The 15,884-nt window shown below is 32.8% G+C and overlaps 1 protein-coding gene across 1 annotated transcript; it reads left to right on the top strand.

Annotated features, from left to right (window-relative positions):
• Positions 1-8,866: 8,866 nt before the first annotated feature.
• Positions 8,867-14,128, top strand: LOC120080547 (agamous-like MADS-box protein AGL12). Its single transcript, XM_039035242.1, has 7 exons — positions 8,867-9,178; positions 10,589-10,673; positions 12,276-12,334; positions 12,779-12,884; positions 12,966-13,007; positions 13,666-13,707; positions 13,960-14,128. Exons 1-7 carry the CDS (start codon positions 8,997-8,999, stop codon positions 14,062-14,064), a joined length of 621 nt encoding a protein of 206 aa, XP_038891170.1. The 5' UTR covers positions 8,867-8,996; the 3' UTR covers positions 14,065-14,128.
• The last annotated feature ends 1,756 nt before the right edge of the window (positions 14,129-15,884 follow it).

The raw sequence follows: 15,884 nt of genomic DNA on the forward strand, positions 1-15,884 counted from the left end.
CAATATAAACAAAATATGAAATACACAAACAATAAACTAGGGCATAACACGCCCAATACAATATCTCCCACTTGACCTAGTCCAGATGTGGTCTATCCCATAGACCTATACTCTGCAAGTGACCCTCAAACACTGTAGCTATGAGAACCTTTGTAAACGGATAAGCAACGTTGTGCTCCAAAGCTATCTTCTTGACAATCACGTCCCCTCGATGCACAATCTTTCAGATGAGATAATACTTTCGCTCTATATGCTTGTTGCGTTTATGACTCCTAGGTTCTCGAGAATTAGCCACAATACCACTATTTTCACAATAAAGTGTGATGGGCTTTGACATATCTAGAACAACTTCCAGATCAGTAAAAAATTTCCTGAGCAAACGACTTCCTTAGCAACTTCACAAGCCGCTACATACTCAGCCTCCATGATGAAGTCCGCTATGCACCCCTGCTTGGTACTTCGCCATACTACTACCCATCCGTTAAAAGTGAACACTGATTCTGATATGGATTTCCTAGAATTCCTATCAGTCTGAAAATCAGAGTTTGTGTATCCCGTATGGATCAAATCCTTAGAACCATACACAAGCATGTAGCCTTTCATCTCCGTAGATACTTGAGGATGTTCTTATCGGTTGTCCAGTGATATAATCATAGATTAGACTTATATCTACTGATTATCCCCATTGTATAGCAAATATCAGGTATAGTACATAGCATCGCATACATCAAACTGCCCACCACAGATCCATAGGCGATCTGTCTCATCTCCTCAACCTCCTGAGGTGTTTTAGAGCACTGTTCATTAGACAATGTAACTCTGTGCTTGAAAGGCAATAAGCTCCTCTTGGAGTTCTGCATCGAAATTTGACAAGCATTTTGCCAATATACGATGCCTGAGACAGTGTTAGCATTTTTTCTTTCGATCTCGAAAGATTTGAATACCCAGAAGAAACTGAGCCTCTCCCAAATATTACATTTGGAATTGGGTCGCTAGCCAGTTCTTAACTCTAGTCAGTAAACCTACATCATTCCCAATGAGTAGGATATCATCTACGTATAACACTAGAAAAACTACTGAACTGTTGATGATCTTCTTGTAGACACAAGGCTCATCAAAATTTTGATCAAAGCCATAAGATTTGATCGCAGTATCAAACCTTATGTTCCAAGATTGAAATGCTTGTTTCAGTCCATAAATGGACTGATTAAGCCTGCAAACCTTTTGCTTTTGACCTTGGATTATGAATCCCTCGGGTTGCACCATATAAATGGTCTCCTCAAGATTGCCATTCAGAAAAGTAGTATTGACATCCAGTTTCCATATTTCATAATCATAATATTAGGCAATGGATAGGAGGATCTAGATAGACTTCAACATGGCAACAGGTGAGAAAGTTTCCTCATAGTTGACTTCCTCTACCTGGATATAACCCTCTGCCACCAGTGTAGCCTAGAAGGTTTGCACCTTTCCATCTGCACCTGTTTTCTCTTGTAGATCCATTTACAACCTATAGTTTTAATTTTATCAGCTTGATCTACAAGATCCCATACTGAATTGAAGTACATAGACTCCATTTCGAGACCCATGACTTTAATTTATTCATCTATGTCAACATTCCTCATTGCCTTCTTATAAGACAATGGATCCTAAACCTCGCCATCAACTACCATAACTAGGATTTCAATTAAACCCATATAGCGAATAGGTGGGTTCACAACCCTCCCACTACGTCGAGGTTCCCTCAACACTTGAGGTGGATTTGACCTACTAGATGAACCTACTTCAACAAATCTTGTTGAAAATTCAGTAGTTTCTTTGGAGATCTCATTCAACAAAATTTTACTTCTGGGTCTGTACTCCCTTATGTGGTATTCCTTAAGAAAAGTAGTATTTGTCGATACAAATATTTTATTTTCTTTAGGATCAACGAAATAACCACCTCATTCCCTTGGGGTAGCCTACAAATAGGCGTAACCTTGAATTTCTTAGGATTAGCCTTAAGCACATATGCTGGACAATCCTAATTCTGAAATGACGTAAACTAGCTTTACGACCATTCCTAACTCCAAAAGTGTTCTGGCAACACACTTGGAGGGAATGCAGTTTAGGATATATGCTGCAGTCTCCACTGCATAACCCCAAAATGAGTCAGGTAAGGAAGCATAACTCATCATAGACTGAACCATATCCAACAGGGTTCGATTTCTCCTTTTTGATACATTATTTTGCTGAGGTGTACCAGGTGCTGAGAATTAGAAAACAATTCCATGCTCTATCATATAGTTCTGGAAAGTTAAATCCATAAACCCTCCTCCTCGATCAGATCAAAATGTTTTAATCGTTCTATTTAATGCATTTTCAACTTCAGCCTTAATTTTTTTGAACTTTTCACAAGATTCATACTTATGTTGCATTAAATAAACGTACCCATATTTAAAATAATCATTGGTGAAAGTGATAAAATATTCATAACCTATCCTAGCTTTTACATTCATTGAACCACAAAGCTCTGAATATACTAGCTCTAGAGGTTCTTTGGCCCTATGATCTTTTCTATTGAAAGGCTTTTTAGTCATCTTGCTTTCAAGGCATGATTCACACACAGGTAAAGAATTTTCTTCTAACTCGCTTAGAAGTCCATTCTTCATCAACCTCTCAATCCTATTGAGATTAATGTGTCCTAGTCTTAGGTGCCAAAGTTGGGCATTTTCCTTAGGAGAAATTCTAAGTCTCTTATGTTGAGTTACAGTAGTTTTAAACATCTCTATGTTATGGAGGGCATTTGTTCTCTCTATGTTATGGAGGGCATTTTTTGCTAACGACCTTAGCACATACAAATTGTTTTCCAGTTTAGCAGAACATATATCAACATCATTCTTTGTAATAAACACTTTATTAAAAGAAAAGTTCAATTGATAGTTATGTTCCAAAAGACACTTTACAGAAACTTGTTGGAGTTGATGATCTAAATCTCATAGGATCCTGTAGTTTGTAAACAGTTGTATGAACAAACATTTTATGATTTATAATATATGATATTTTATTCACATTGTCTATGAAATATTTGATATTTTAGTTTCATTAACCACAAACCAATAAACTAAGATCCATGGTTATTTTTGTAAATTAAACAAGTATGTGGAGATATATAAGTGGATCGTGTTTTAAGTGATAACCTAAATGATCAGTAGTATATGGATAAGGCTGGGTACCTTATCCTGATGACACTATGAGTATGGTCCACTTTGTAGGTGTTAAAAATGTTGTAAAGTGCTACAAATGATCTGATCCTGATCATTCGTGTATTAGACATGAGAGTGAGGATATTTTATACAAAGGAGTTTGTATAAGACTGGAACACGAAATGTTTAGTCTCGTTATATACGCAATGTTCATAGTTGAAACTTTCATTTCACTAGGATGACCATAGGTAACATGACCTTAATCCTGTGCGAGTTGTGAACTTCTACCTATGAGGGCAGTCTTTTGCTTTGCATGGGTGAGAGTGGCCAGATCAACGACTCAACAAGCCTACCATTTTGGGGATTCATCTGATTGGGGAACTGGGAACTCAATTACACAAGATGGAATTCATACATTATCCGAAGCAGGGGTAAGTAGATAAATTGCTCCTTTAAGGGCTGATTTCGGATCTTGAACAATGTGAGGCCACACCCTCTCTTGGCCCAAGAGGGGTTTATTCAGAGTAGGACTATGATCTATTGTTCATTAGAGAGATCAGTGATACTTAAGGAGTTAGATGTAACTACAGGGGCAAAATGGTAATTTGGTCAAGTTGTACTTACGAGTGAAAGGTTATCGTATCGTTGATTGGTTATATCCAATGGATACAGAAATATATCTGTAGTGCGAAGAGTGCAGCTGTCGGTCTTTAGTGGAGTGTCCGACAGTTAACGAAAGGTGAATAATGTGATTAAAGAGTTTAGTTAGTTGTTCACGTACCATTGGAGCTTTAAGCTACAGGTCCATAAGGTCCCCATGGTAGCTCAATGGATTCACGTTGAAAATCAGTTTTTAGGATTAATTTGAAATGTTTAAATTAATTAGAGGGAATTTGATTATATATGATATAATTAAATTAATTAAATTATATATAATATAATTAATATAATGCATTTGATACAATATTGTTTGATTGGGGGAACTAATATTTGAATATGATTCAAATATATTCTCTATGAATAAGATTCATAGTTATTAATTTTAATATAAATATGATTTATATTAAATGTCATAAAATAAAGAAAAAGAACTATAGTTTATATATTGTATATGATGCAATATTAAAACTATAGGTTATAAATATAATATGATAAGTTAGTTATCATATTTATTTATATTTATTAATTATTTGATAATTAAATTATTTTTCTCAAATAACCACCCTTTATGGGTAGTTATTAAGTTTTATGGAAAAATGAGATAAATGAAATTGTTTTATTATTCCACAAGACAAGTGAGAGATAGACATGATTAGCAATCAAGTAAGAAAGTCTTATTATACGATCACTTGAGAGCCTAAACGATCGAGTGCTTTTCTATGTGATAGACTTTTATCTACACGATAGAGTTGTTTACTCGATCGTCTTCCTCCTCTATACTAAACCTTCCCTCGAACCAAAATAAGCTAGAGCCCACCGCTCCTAGATTCTCACACCGAGAATACCAAGGTAACCTAGTGGTAGTGCCTGGTTAGTTCGAGGGTTGAGTTGTTGCCTGTTGCTTATCAAGTTGTTCGTTGCGTTCGTGAACAAATTTGATCAAAGGATTACTTGAAGAAGAGTTCTTCAAAGGTATAATCCCTTATCCTTTGTTTTTTATTTTTTAAAGCATGTTGTAATTTAGTTTATAATGCATAATCTGTTATGTATGACTGTAAATGTATGCGTTCATCCACAATGGGGTTTGGGCGATCCGCTTCCACTCAAAGGTCCTCTATAAAAAGAGTTCCTTAAAAAATAAGTTCTTTTTTAAATCAGGAATAACATATACATCATTCAGAATGAGAAATTTGTTATGTAAAGTTAACCGGAGACCTCCTACTGCCATAGTTGAGATGACGTGTCCGATTCCAACTCGCATCATCATCTCAGCAGCATCAAGTTGCCGTCAGGAACTAATTTCCTGAAATGAGGAACAAACATGGTTAGTGGCCCCAGATTCAATAATTCAGGCAGAATTATCATTCTCCACTAAACAAGTTTCCAGAACAAGCAAATCACATTTACCTTGTTTGGCCTTCTTCTTTTGTGCCAAATATTTGGGGCAGTTCCTCTTCCAGTACCCGTTCTGGTTACAACAGAAATATTTTCCCTTGTCAATCCTAACAGGCTGTCTACCCTTTGGAGTAGCAATTCCTGGGTTAGTAACAGCCTTCCCCTTTTTACCCTTCTTCTTCTTCCACTTTTTGGTGCTGGAGGAAGAAGGTACAGACTTAGGTCCAGAGGTCGAACCTTTATGGAACTTTTTGGAAGATGAAGCAACATTTACTTCACCCTTTTTCTCCTTGCTTTTCAACAAGGATTGGAAAGTCTACAACTCGTTGAGTAGGGTAGTCAGGTTGTAGTCAATCCTGTTCAAAACAATATTGCTACGGAAGTGCAAGAAACTTTCAGGTAAAGATTCCAAAATGATCCTAACCTGCTGTCCTCATTGATGCTTGACCCGTTCATCTCCACCACGTTGAAGTGGATCATCATGTTGATAATGTGTTCCTAAAAAGATACCCCCTCTTGCATACAGGCGTTGAAGATGTATTTAAGAGTGTAGTGCCTGAGCTATGTAGACGGTTGTCCGAACATTCCCTTTAGGGACTCCATGATCCCATGGGCGGTGAGCATGTACTCATGCTTTCTGGCCAAGATTTTGTTAAGGTGCAAAGTTATACGCTCGGGCCTTCTCGTTTGCCCTTGTGCAATGCCTCTATGCTTCCCGAACATTTTGAGGAGCAGTAGGAGGTGGAATGGGAGGACACTCCTCCATCAGGATGAAACATAGATCATTGATGATTAAAATCGTGTTGATCGTATTTTTTCAACTAGCGTAGTTTTCGCTAGTTAACATATTGGCGGCAAGTAAACTAAGAGTCGCGGTAATCATCATAAATGGCTGAAAAAGAACAAACTTAATTAAATCTACTTGCATTAAACCACTTTTAAAAAAGCAATCAAGTTTTAACAAAATAGGCTAGGGTACCCTAAGTGACATCTATTTTGCAATGATGCTTCAGTGAGGCAGGACAAAAGTTACCGTAGGGTGATCAAGTACCCCTTCACTGAAATGAGAGATTCTTAACCATTAGACAGAAACAAATCCTTGTAATTGTAACTAATAGTCACCATTGTTCGGTTCAGAATTTGTTAACATCCTTATAAATTCTGTGTAAGCGTAACCGCTCATTTTAGGTTCTAGAATCCCGCCCCAATGAGCCAACCTTAGGGAAAAGTCGATTGGAACAAGAGACTAAAGCAACCTTATCTATTTCTGGAGATCAGATAAAGCGTCATGCGATACTGCCATTTTTTAGGGAGACACCCAGAGTCAAGTACCCAGTCATGCTTCCCAAGAGGACTTATTTGATTGGTTTTGTTTCTAGTAGAGGGTAAAGCATCAGAATAGAAATAGGACCCTTTAACCACTGAGGCTTCTGGTTGTTTTCCTTTCTGATCCTTCTCTTTTTCTTGATTTTTCCATTTTAAGCTGTAGCAATCCCTCATTAATTGTCCTTTCTTCTTACTGTAATTACATCTAAGTTTGGTTTTTGGTTTATGCTCATCACCAGACTGATTTTTAGTCCCTTTAGAATGATTTTGCTTGTTCTTGCCCTTAACAAATAGCCCTTCTGCACCAGGTTGTTCCTTTTTTACTGTATGAAGCTCCAACTCCCTAGTTCTCAATGCTGAAATAATGGCATCAATGGTGACTGACTCTTTGCCATATTTCGAGGCATTATTTACCTCTTTATAGGCTTCAGGTTGAGAGTTCAACAAAACAAAGGCTTCATTCTCATTTCCAACCTTTTCGCCAAGACTCTTGAACTCAGAAACTATCCTTTTAAACTCATCTAGATTTTCTGATAGTGTTTTAGCAGAATCCATCTTAAATGTGAAGAACTTTTCCCTTAAAAACATCTTGTTAGGCAGATCCTTAGTTGCATAGAAACCTTCCAGCTTGACCCACATTCTGTAAGCCGTGTCGAACTAAAGTTCCATATCTTCCCTTTTTTGAGCTGTTAACGTAGATGGCAGAGTTGATGGGTTTAAAAGGGCTTTATGAGCTCTCTGTTGTCCAAGAATAGCCTTGATTTTGGTCTTCCACAAACCAAAATCACCCTTTCCATCAAACTTTTCTATCTCAAATCTAGCAATAGCCATCACTGACCTGAAAAGAATATCGTGAACGGTTTTCTTGAGTATCTTGATGCTTCAAGAATGCTAATCTTGATGATCTTCAAATGCTCTTATACCAAATTTTACCAAATTTTTTTGGGTTATACTATCTTTTCTAGGCCTAATTAATTAAGATCAATCTTGAGATGGTGAGAAATGGCTTAGGAAGGCTCTGTTAAATCCCCGACATGTAGATACTCATTACTCGATGGAATTTTCCTTCTATCCTCGATGAGTTTTTGTTCTTTGCTCGATGGAACTCCACAAGTGTTGATCGTTACTCGATTCTACTTGATGTGTATTAATCTTTACTCGAAACAACTCAAAGATGGAAATTCTTGACTCGATGCTACTCAATACTTTGAAAATGTTATGATTTGATATCAAGATCATGTTTTTGTTGATTTTCAAAGAAACAGATGAAAATTGAAAGAAGATGAAAAGAAGAAGACGAAACACGCAGAGTTATGTAGTTCGGCCAATAAGCCTACGTCCATGGGAAGATTCACTTTCTTTTTCACTTGAAGATTGCTTACAACAGTTTTTGTTTATAGAAAAATAGAAAGTACAATGATTAGTTTTGTGTTCTGATCAGTGGTATTTATATAACACATACCATCTGACCATTATAAGATACAATTAGTTATATAAACTAAACTAGTTGAAGTGGTATTTGAGTCACGATTTTTACAAAGACGTTAGAAACAACTATCCACCTGAAAGATTTATGGGTGAAAGCTATATTGTGAAAGACGCTGTAAATTTTTGCATTGATTTTTTTCGATGGCAATGCAAACTATGACTGACATTAGTCATTGTCTATATTATATACCATGCTCAATATATTTTGTTATCTATGGTCATATAAATTATAACTAATGTTAGGGTCTTATCTATAATATAAACAACCATTAACTTTATTCATGGTCTATACTATAGACTATATTGTAGTAATCATGGTCACAAAACCATTGTCTAATAAAATAAACAAGTAGTTAATTGTAAATTCAAATTCTCATTCCCATGTAACACTCTTAAATAATTAAAACAAAAGAAAAATTAAAAGCCTAATGTCCCTATAAATCCATAGAAGTAGTTTAAAACTTCAAGGTAGAGAATCAAGTGATGGGAAGATTGAAATTAATTAATGAAACAATTGATGGGAGAAGATGGGTTTGGTTTATACGACATTAAAAAAGAAAAACCAATAAATGGGAATGTGAGACGTCATTAAGTTTGTAGTGGGAGAGAGAGAGAGAGAGAAGAAAAGAAAAAAGAAAAGGAAAAAGAAAGTTGAGACTTTAGGGATTCAAAGAAAAAGAGTACGAGTTATAATAAAATAAAAGGTAGTGATGGATAAAGGTGGAGTTAACAAATAAAATAAGCGACCAAATTATATTCTCGAAGGGTAAGGGGAAAATGGAGGAGAAGGGGGAAGAAGTATATAAAGGGTTTAGAATGGGATTAGTGTGGTTTAATTAAGGGTCGGTTAAGTTACAGAGAATTAAGGTTAGGGAAAATATTGCAGCGACCTGAAGCTAGTTTAAACTAGTGGAAGGTTGTGTGCGGATCGAGAAAAGTATAATGGCTCGTGGGAAAGTTCAAATGAAAAGGATTGAAAATCCAGTGCATAGACAAGTTACTTTCTGTAAACGTCGAGCTGGGCTCCTTAAAAAGGCTAAGGAGCTCTCTGTGCTTTGCGATGCTGAAATTGGAGTTTTCATTTTCTCCGCTCATGGAAAGCTCTATGAACTCGCCACTAAAGGGTACATTTCTCTTCTCCTTTTATTATTACATGTAAAATACTCGATGCATCCCACCAATACCTTTTCCTTTATGCATCTCATCAAATTGTCTAATCATTGAATGCTATTCAAACGACACAAAAGATGGGTTCAATTAAACTGCACCAAATTTTTTCTTATCCTTATATATATACTCTAACTATTTTTAACTCCACACTTTTTCTTGTTCGTGTATCTTAACTTTGATGACAAACGTCTATTACTACTTTAACTATGTTAATTAGGTCAATAAGGGAGCGTCTGACGTGTAGAGTTGAGTTAAGTTGAGTTGGTAATTATTATAGGAAGAGAGTAATTGAGAGAGTTGATGCGAATAACGAGGTGAGAAATGTGAGTTAACGCGAATAACGAGGTAATAAACGTCTTTAATAATTGGTAAACCAAACGGTAGGTGGTTTTCTTTACCCACCCAATCCAACTCAATTTGGGGGCCAAACACCCCCTTAGGATGCTAATATACAGGGATGAGTTTCAAAATTGCTAATTGTATTTGCACCTATCTCTATCTATCTCTTCAATTATAAAGAGAATTTTTTTTAAAAAGAAGTTTACCACTTGACAACTTGTGATTATGCACTTAGGTGGATTGCACAAAGATAGGTACAATTCAAGATGAACCCAAGTGTTTTTCTTAGAGAATTGTGTATACTTACTTAACATGTCATTAATCTTTTGGGATGAAATACCTTTTTAATCCTCGAGTTTTGAAAAATAGGTAAATTTATCCCTCATTGCTTCAAATTAACCATTTTAGTCCATGAATTTTCAAGAATAGCTTTAAAAGGTCCATCTACAAATAGATTATTCATTAAATTTAAATAGAAAAGTTACAAGATGGCTTATGTGGCAAGATAACTTGGATAAAAAAATATTTTTAACATTTCCTTCCTCTCTCTCCTCTCTCTCCTCCCTTTCCTCCCTCTCCTCCCTCTCCATTGCCAAATATTTGGAAAGAACTAAAAAAGAACCCAATCTCCCCTATTTTGAGTGCATCCTGTGTTGCACCACTCAAGTGTCCAATCATAAGTTGTTATGTGAAATTTTTTTCTTTTAACTAGGAAAAATATTTTTTTAAATATTTTTTAAAGAAGGAGATGTATATAGAAAATAGGTACAACTTAGACTACATTAAACATTAATTTATTTGATGTGCACATGTCAATCACACATAACACAAGAAGTAAAGGAATCAATTACTTTTCATGAGATCAAAGCAGTTCAATCATGTATATCACATTTAACATACAATAATAATAAAAAGGAAAAAGGAAAAAGGAAAAAAAGGAAAACTTTGGTGGTGTGTAGAATATATATATATTGTTTTGAGTATTGGTTTGATCTGTGTGTATGATTTTATGTTGGAGTATATAGAACCATGCAAGGGCTTATTGAAAGGTACATGAAGCACACCAATGGGAATCAGCCACCAGACCCACCAATTGATCACCAAACTTTGGCACTCTCTCAATCCCTTTCTTTTAATTGTTTTTTTCCTTATTTTAATTTTGATGTGACAAAAGAGTTTATTGTTTTTCTTTTCTATGGATAAGAACCATTACTAATGAAATAAATATTTACTCCTACAATAATTCTTTTTAAAATAAGAATACAAACAAAAGATCAAAAGAATGGCATCTCCCAGACAAAGTCCTTAGTTTTTTAAGTGAATTTGTTTATAAGTGATATGCTGAATCTGATGCTACTTCAATTCTCTATATATATTCTCACTGTATTCCCATTATTGTGAATTCAGACCATTGCAATTAAAAATAACTCATTGTTCAGATAAGTAGTTATTATAATACATATAACCTATTATGTTTTTTAGATTTTTTTTTTTTTTAATTCTGTACTGTAATCTAATTTTATTAATACTAATCAAAATTTTAAAACTTAACAAAGAAGGACATTAAAAACAAGAAAACAAATATAATACTATTTTGTTTTCTGTTTTACATTTTCTGCTTTTTGTTTTCTCTAAAAGGAGAAGAAAATAAAAGCCGTGCCTTTTTATAGTTGTTTTAAGTTTTAGTATTTATAAACATATAACTATTTTTTATTTTTAAGAATAAGAAAGGCAAAGAGATATGTTAGACAGATAAAAAAAAAAATAGGTGTAATTATATTGGATAGCAATTTTAGGACTAATAATGAAGTGAATGACAACATTTATAAAGAATTACAAATATAGCCAAATCTATTCGTGATAGACTTTTATTAGCGATATGGTCTATCACTGATACACTTTGGAGCTAGATCTCCATTTTGTTATATTTACACATTCTTTTAAATTATATAATATTTGTAAATACTTTAGGTCCAATTGCTATATTTATAACCACCAATAAAAAATATGTGAAAAGCATAAAAATAAAATTTGACAAAAGACAAAGACACAAAGTTAAAATTAAAGAGTAGATTTGAAAAGATTAAAAAAAAAAAAAAAAGATTGTGCTTGATAATTAATTTAACTTCATTTAATAACCCTTTGCTTTTTTAAAAAAATTGTCTGTTTTCTTTCCCCTTTTTATTTATTTTTTTTAGAAAGTTTTCTCATATATTATTTATGACACTTTTCTTTTTCTTTTTTTAACTAAACATTTGAATTATTTATTAAATTTAAATAACAAAAATTATTTTTTTAGCACCAAGTGATGATTATTTAGTTTTTTTTGTTTTATCATTTACAAATTAATTCGTTTTTTCTCTGTTGTTAATTGTTATTTGATCTTTAGTATGTAACCAAATTCCAAAAATAAAAATAAAGTTTTCAAATTTTTTCTTTTAAATTTTAACAAAATACAAAGATCCAAATAGGTATAAGGGTGTTTTTCAAAATTTAGCTCGATTTTTAGAAATACTCCCCAAAAGAACATAAGAAAACAATGAAATCAGTAGGTAAAAATAGTATTTCGAAGTTCAGTTTTAAAATCCAAATAATTATCGGGACCTTAGTATTTTGTTTTTTTTTTTTTTTTTTTTTTTTTTTTTAAATTTTCTATCTAATTTTTTTAATGAACAGAAAATATATTTGATACCTGTTTTTGGTTTTATCCAGGAAGTAAAGGAGGAGATCATCAGGCTGAAACAGGAAATTGAAGTCCTAAAGGGTCTCAGGTAAGATAATATAATTATTATTTTAGAATACTCCCTGTTCATATTTATATTTCCAACTTATGTGCAACTTTGGTAATCTACTCAAGTACGTGATATATACATATACACACTAATAATTTTTTAAAATACTTAAAAATTCATTTCAAACATGTTTTTAAATTTAAAAAGAATACTTTGTTATGGGTTACTATTTTAATTACAAATATTTTAGCTTCACTAATGTTTCGAGCCCAAAACGTCATGCACTTGGAAACTCTAATATTTGTTGGACGACATGCATCGCACAATAGATATGCACTTGGAAACTCTAATATTTGTTGGACGACATGTATCGCACAATAGATATGGATAGACATCGTGTATCCAAATACTTAATAATATAGAATAAGAAAATGAAACAAAATATATGAAATTTATATTTAAACGATATAAATGTATATGTAGGAATGCTTTGGGAGGAGGAGGAGCCGAAGGAATAATGACATTGGATGAGCTTGATATGTTTGAGAAGCAACTTGAGATTTGGATTTGTCAAGTGCGTTCTACAAAGGTATACTTCCAAAATAAAATAAAAACTTTCAAAGTTCATTATATATAGCAATTTTGAAATTAATTGACCTTCATCATGTAGATGAAGTTCATGTGTGAAGAGATTGAAGCACTGAGGAACCAGGTTGGACTTTTTTTTTTTTATAATTATTAATCTATATTTTTAATCTCTCAAATATATAACATAAAATTTATGTTATGTCAAGTTTATGAAGTTTCAAAAATTAGTCCTAGTGGTATCATTGTCACTCGTCTCCTCTTTAGCTAAATTGATGATGTATATTGACGTGTGAGCATAGCTCAACTAACATATAAGCATATTAGTAACTATTAGTCTGTAGTTCAAATTTTCCATTCATCTAAAAATTCGATTATTTTGGTTCCACTTGATAACCATTTGGTTTTTAATTTTTTTGTTTTTGAAAATTAAGTCTATAGACACTATTTTTACTTTATTTGTTATATATTTTCTATCAGTTTAAAAAACCAAGCCAAATTTTGAAAATTAAAAAAAAATAGCTTTTAAAAATTTGGTTTTGTTTTTGGATTTGACTAAGAATTCAACCATTGTAATTAAGAAAAATGTAAATTATTGTAAGAAATTGAAAGAAAATAGGTTTAATTTTCAAAAACTAAAAACCGAAAAACAAAATGATTACCAAACGGGACCTTTCACTTCGACCTAAAATTGTTAGAGAACATTTTATATACTTAGTCTTGTATTACATTATTGTGCTTGAATAGTAATATTAATCAAATCTAAATTTTCTTTCCATTTGAAGGAATTGATACTGAAAGCTGCCAACAAGTATCTTCATGATAAGGTAACTAGAGTACATCATCGTCTCAATTTAGTTTTTTTTTTTACTTGAAATGTCAAGAAGCTTCTATTGAAAAAATCAAGGAACCTCACAATTTCATTGTCAATTTGTTTTAAGATAAAACTTTATGTTATCTAATATGGTATCAGACTCTATTAAACTTAAACAGAAATCGTCGAGCTATTTTTTTTCTTTTCTTTTCTTGGACAAAGGGAATGAAGCATTAATAGTGTCCCTTTAATTGTGGTTTTGCAGATGGAGGAAAACATTAGCAACACAACTAACATTGAACCTGTGAATATTACTAACTGTCAATATCCACTAATTATACAGGATGAGTTATTTCAGGTTTGCAATTAAAGTTAGAAGCTAGAAAAGCATATTATCTGTTTTAATGTAAAAAGAGAAAATATGATCAAGAAACCTAGCTATTTACTCTATAAGGTTGAGGGTGTTGGTTTTCATATTTTAGCAGACTTTATTGTTGTTTTATACAAATAATGACAATGTATACATTGCTAATTGCATGGTCAGCCAATGGTTATTAGTGTTATCATTATGAAGCTTGTGGTTTCTTCCAATAATAATGTTATTATCAATACATGTTTTTTTTTTCCTTTTGGAATGTTATGCATGGCGCTGGATTTGGTAGGTGTTTGAGACAAGTGATTTTGCAAAAAGGGGTAATTAGGGTCTGTTTGGATTGGTTTCTAAGTGTTTAAAAACACGTTACTTTTACTTAAATATATTTTTAAAACGCTTAGAAAATAAATCTAAATAAGTCCATACTTTTTCAAATATAACAGAATGAACCAAATTACTTACATGATATAACAAAATTTTACTGTCTATTTGCGATAGACCGCGATAAACTACTATTTATGTCTATTCATATCATGATAGATACAGGTAGTACTCTATCGTAGATGAACTGTGATATTTGACTATGTTTGTAAATATTTTCAATAGTTTTGTCATATCCTTTTTCTTGACAAAGTAGAAAATATTATAATTTTTCACTGAAATTGTGTGTGTTTTTTTTGGTTGTGTAATACATATTTGTGTCCTTCTTTTCCATCTTCTTCTTCACCACTAACATTCCATTCCCAAATTATTTTCTGTCCAATTGAGTTGTTTGTCATCTATTTTGAATATGACTGTGAAACGCTCTGCTAATTAAAGGAGCATCACATCTGTCAAACAACAAAGCTGAGAATTCTTTCTTTGGGCCTTGACAATATTTCTTTAGGCCTTTGTTTGTAATGGTTGAAAATGCAATTTGATATTGACTAGATAAAGGAGATGATCTTAAATATATAATTAACACACGAGAAAATTAAAACTTGAACGACACTTTTTACTAAATCCCAGTGGCACCCCTTTAAAGTCGACGAAAATTGGCCTATGCTATCCTTTGAAAAATGACCCAGAAATGGTTCAACTTCTCCAATAAGTTTATATCTTTTTCAAAGTTTTTCATTAATCTGCAGTAAAATATATACATATTACTCTAAGACTTTTCTAATACCTCCAATAAATGTATACTTTTTCGAAGGATTTTACTAGCATTCGATAAAATATGATCGAAATAGGTTAACTTTCTTGTAGTGATGAAACTTTAATTTTATGGACTAATATTTATTATTTATTATTTTTATTTTAATAATGGCAGTCTGTCACACCCCTCCTCAGATTGTCTTTTTAACTCGGAAGGAGATATGAAGATAGCAAATGCCACCCTTTGGTGATATTCACTGTCCGTCTTGATCTATTTTACATGATAACTTCTTATGTAGTAAATTAACTCAAATTATTATTTATTCAATCACCAACATTCATACAATTTATATTACAACCTCCAACCCAATTGCATACAACTAGAACCTAAGATCTTGAAACGAAACTAAGACAGAAAACTCATCTTGTGATGTGGCAGACTTCGACTTCACGTGCACCTGGAACTCTTCTGCTACCTAGGGGAAAACAAAAATGAAAAGAATGAACTGGAAAGTCCAGTGAGTGATGATTTTAGTATGAATATAAAGTTTTCTTTTAAAAATATTTATAGACAGATCTATGAAGGAGTCAGGGGACACGTGCCCCTTGTATCGTTTTACATATATATACTGTTTTTATTAAATATTAAAAAAAAATATTTTTTTATATTATGAATATATATG

Source organism: Benincasa hispida, chromosome 6 (assembly GCF_009727055.1).
Source record: "Benincasa hispida cultivar B227 chromosome 6, ASM972705v1, whole genome shotgun sequence".
Classification (NCBI taxonomy): Eukaryota; Viridiplantae; Streptophyta; class Magnoliopsida; order Cucurbitales; family Cucurbitaceae; genus Benincasa; species Benincasa hispida.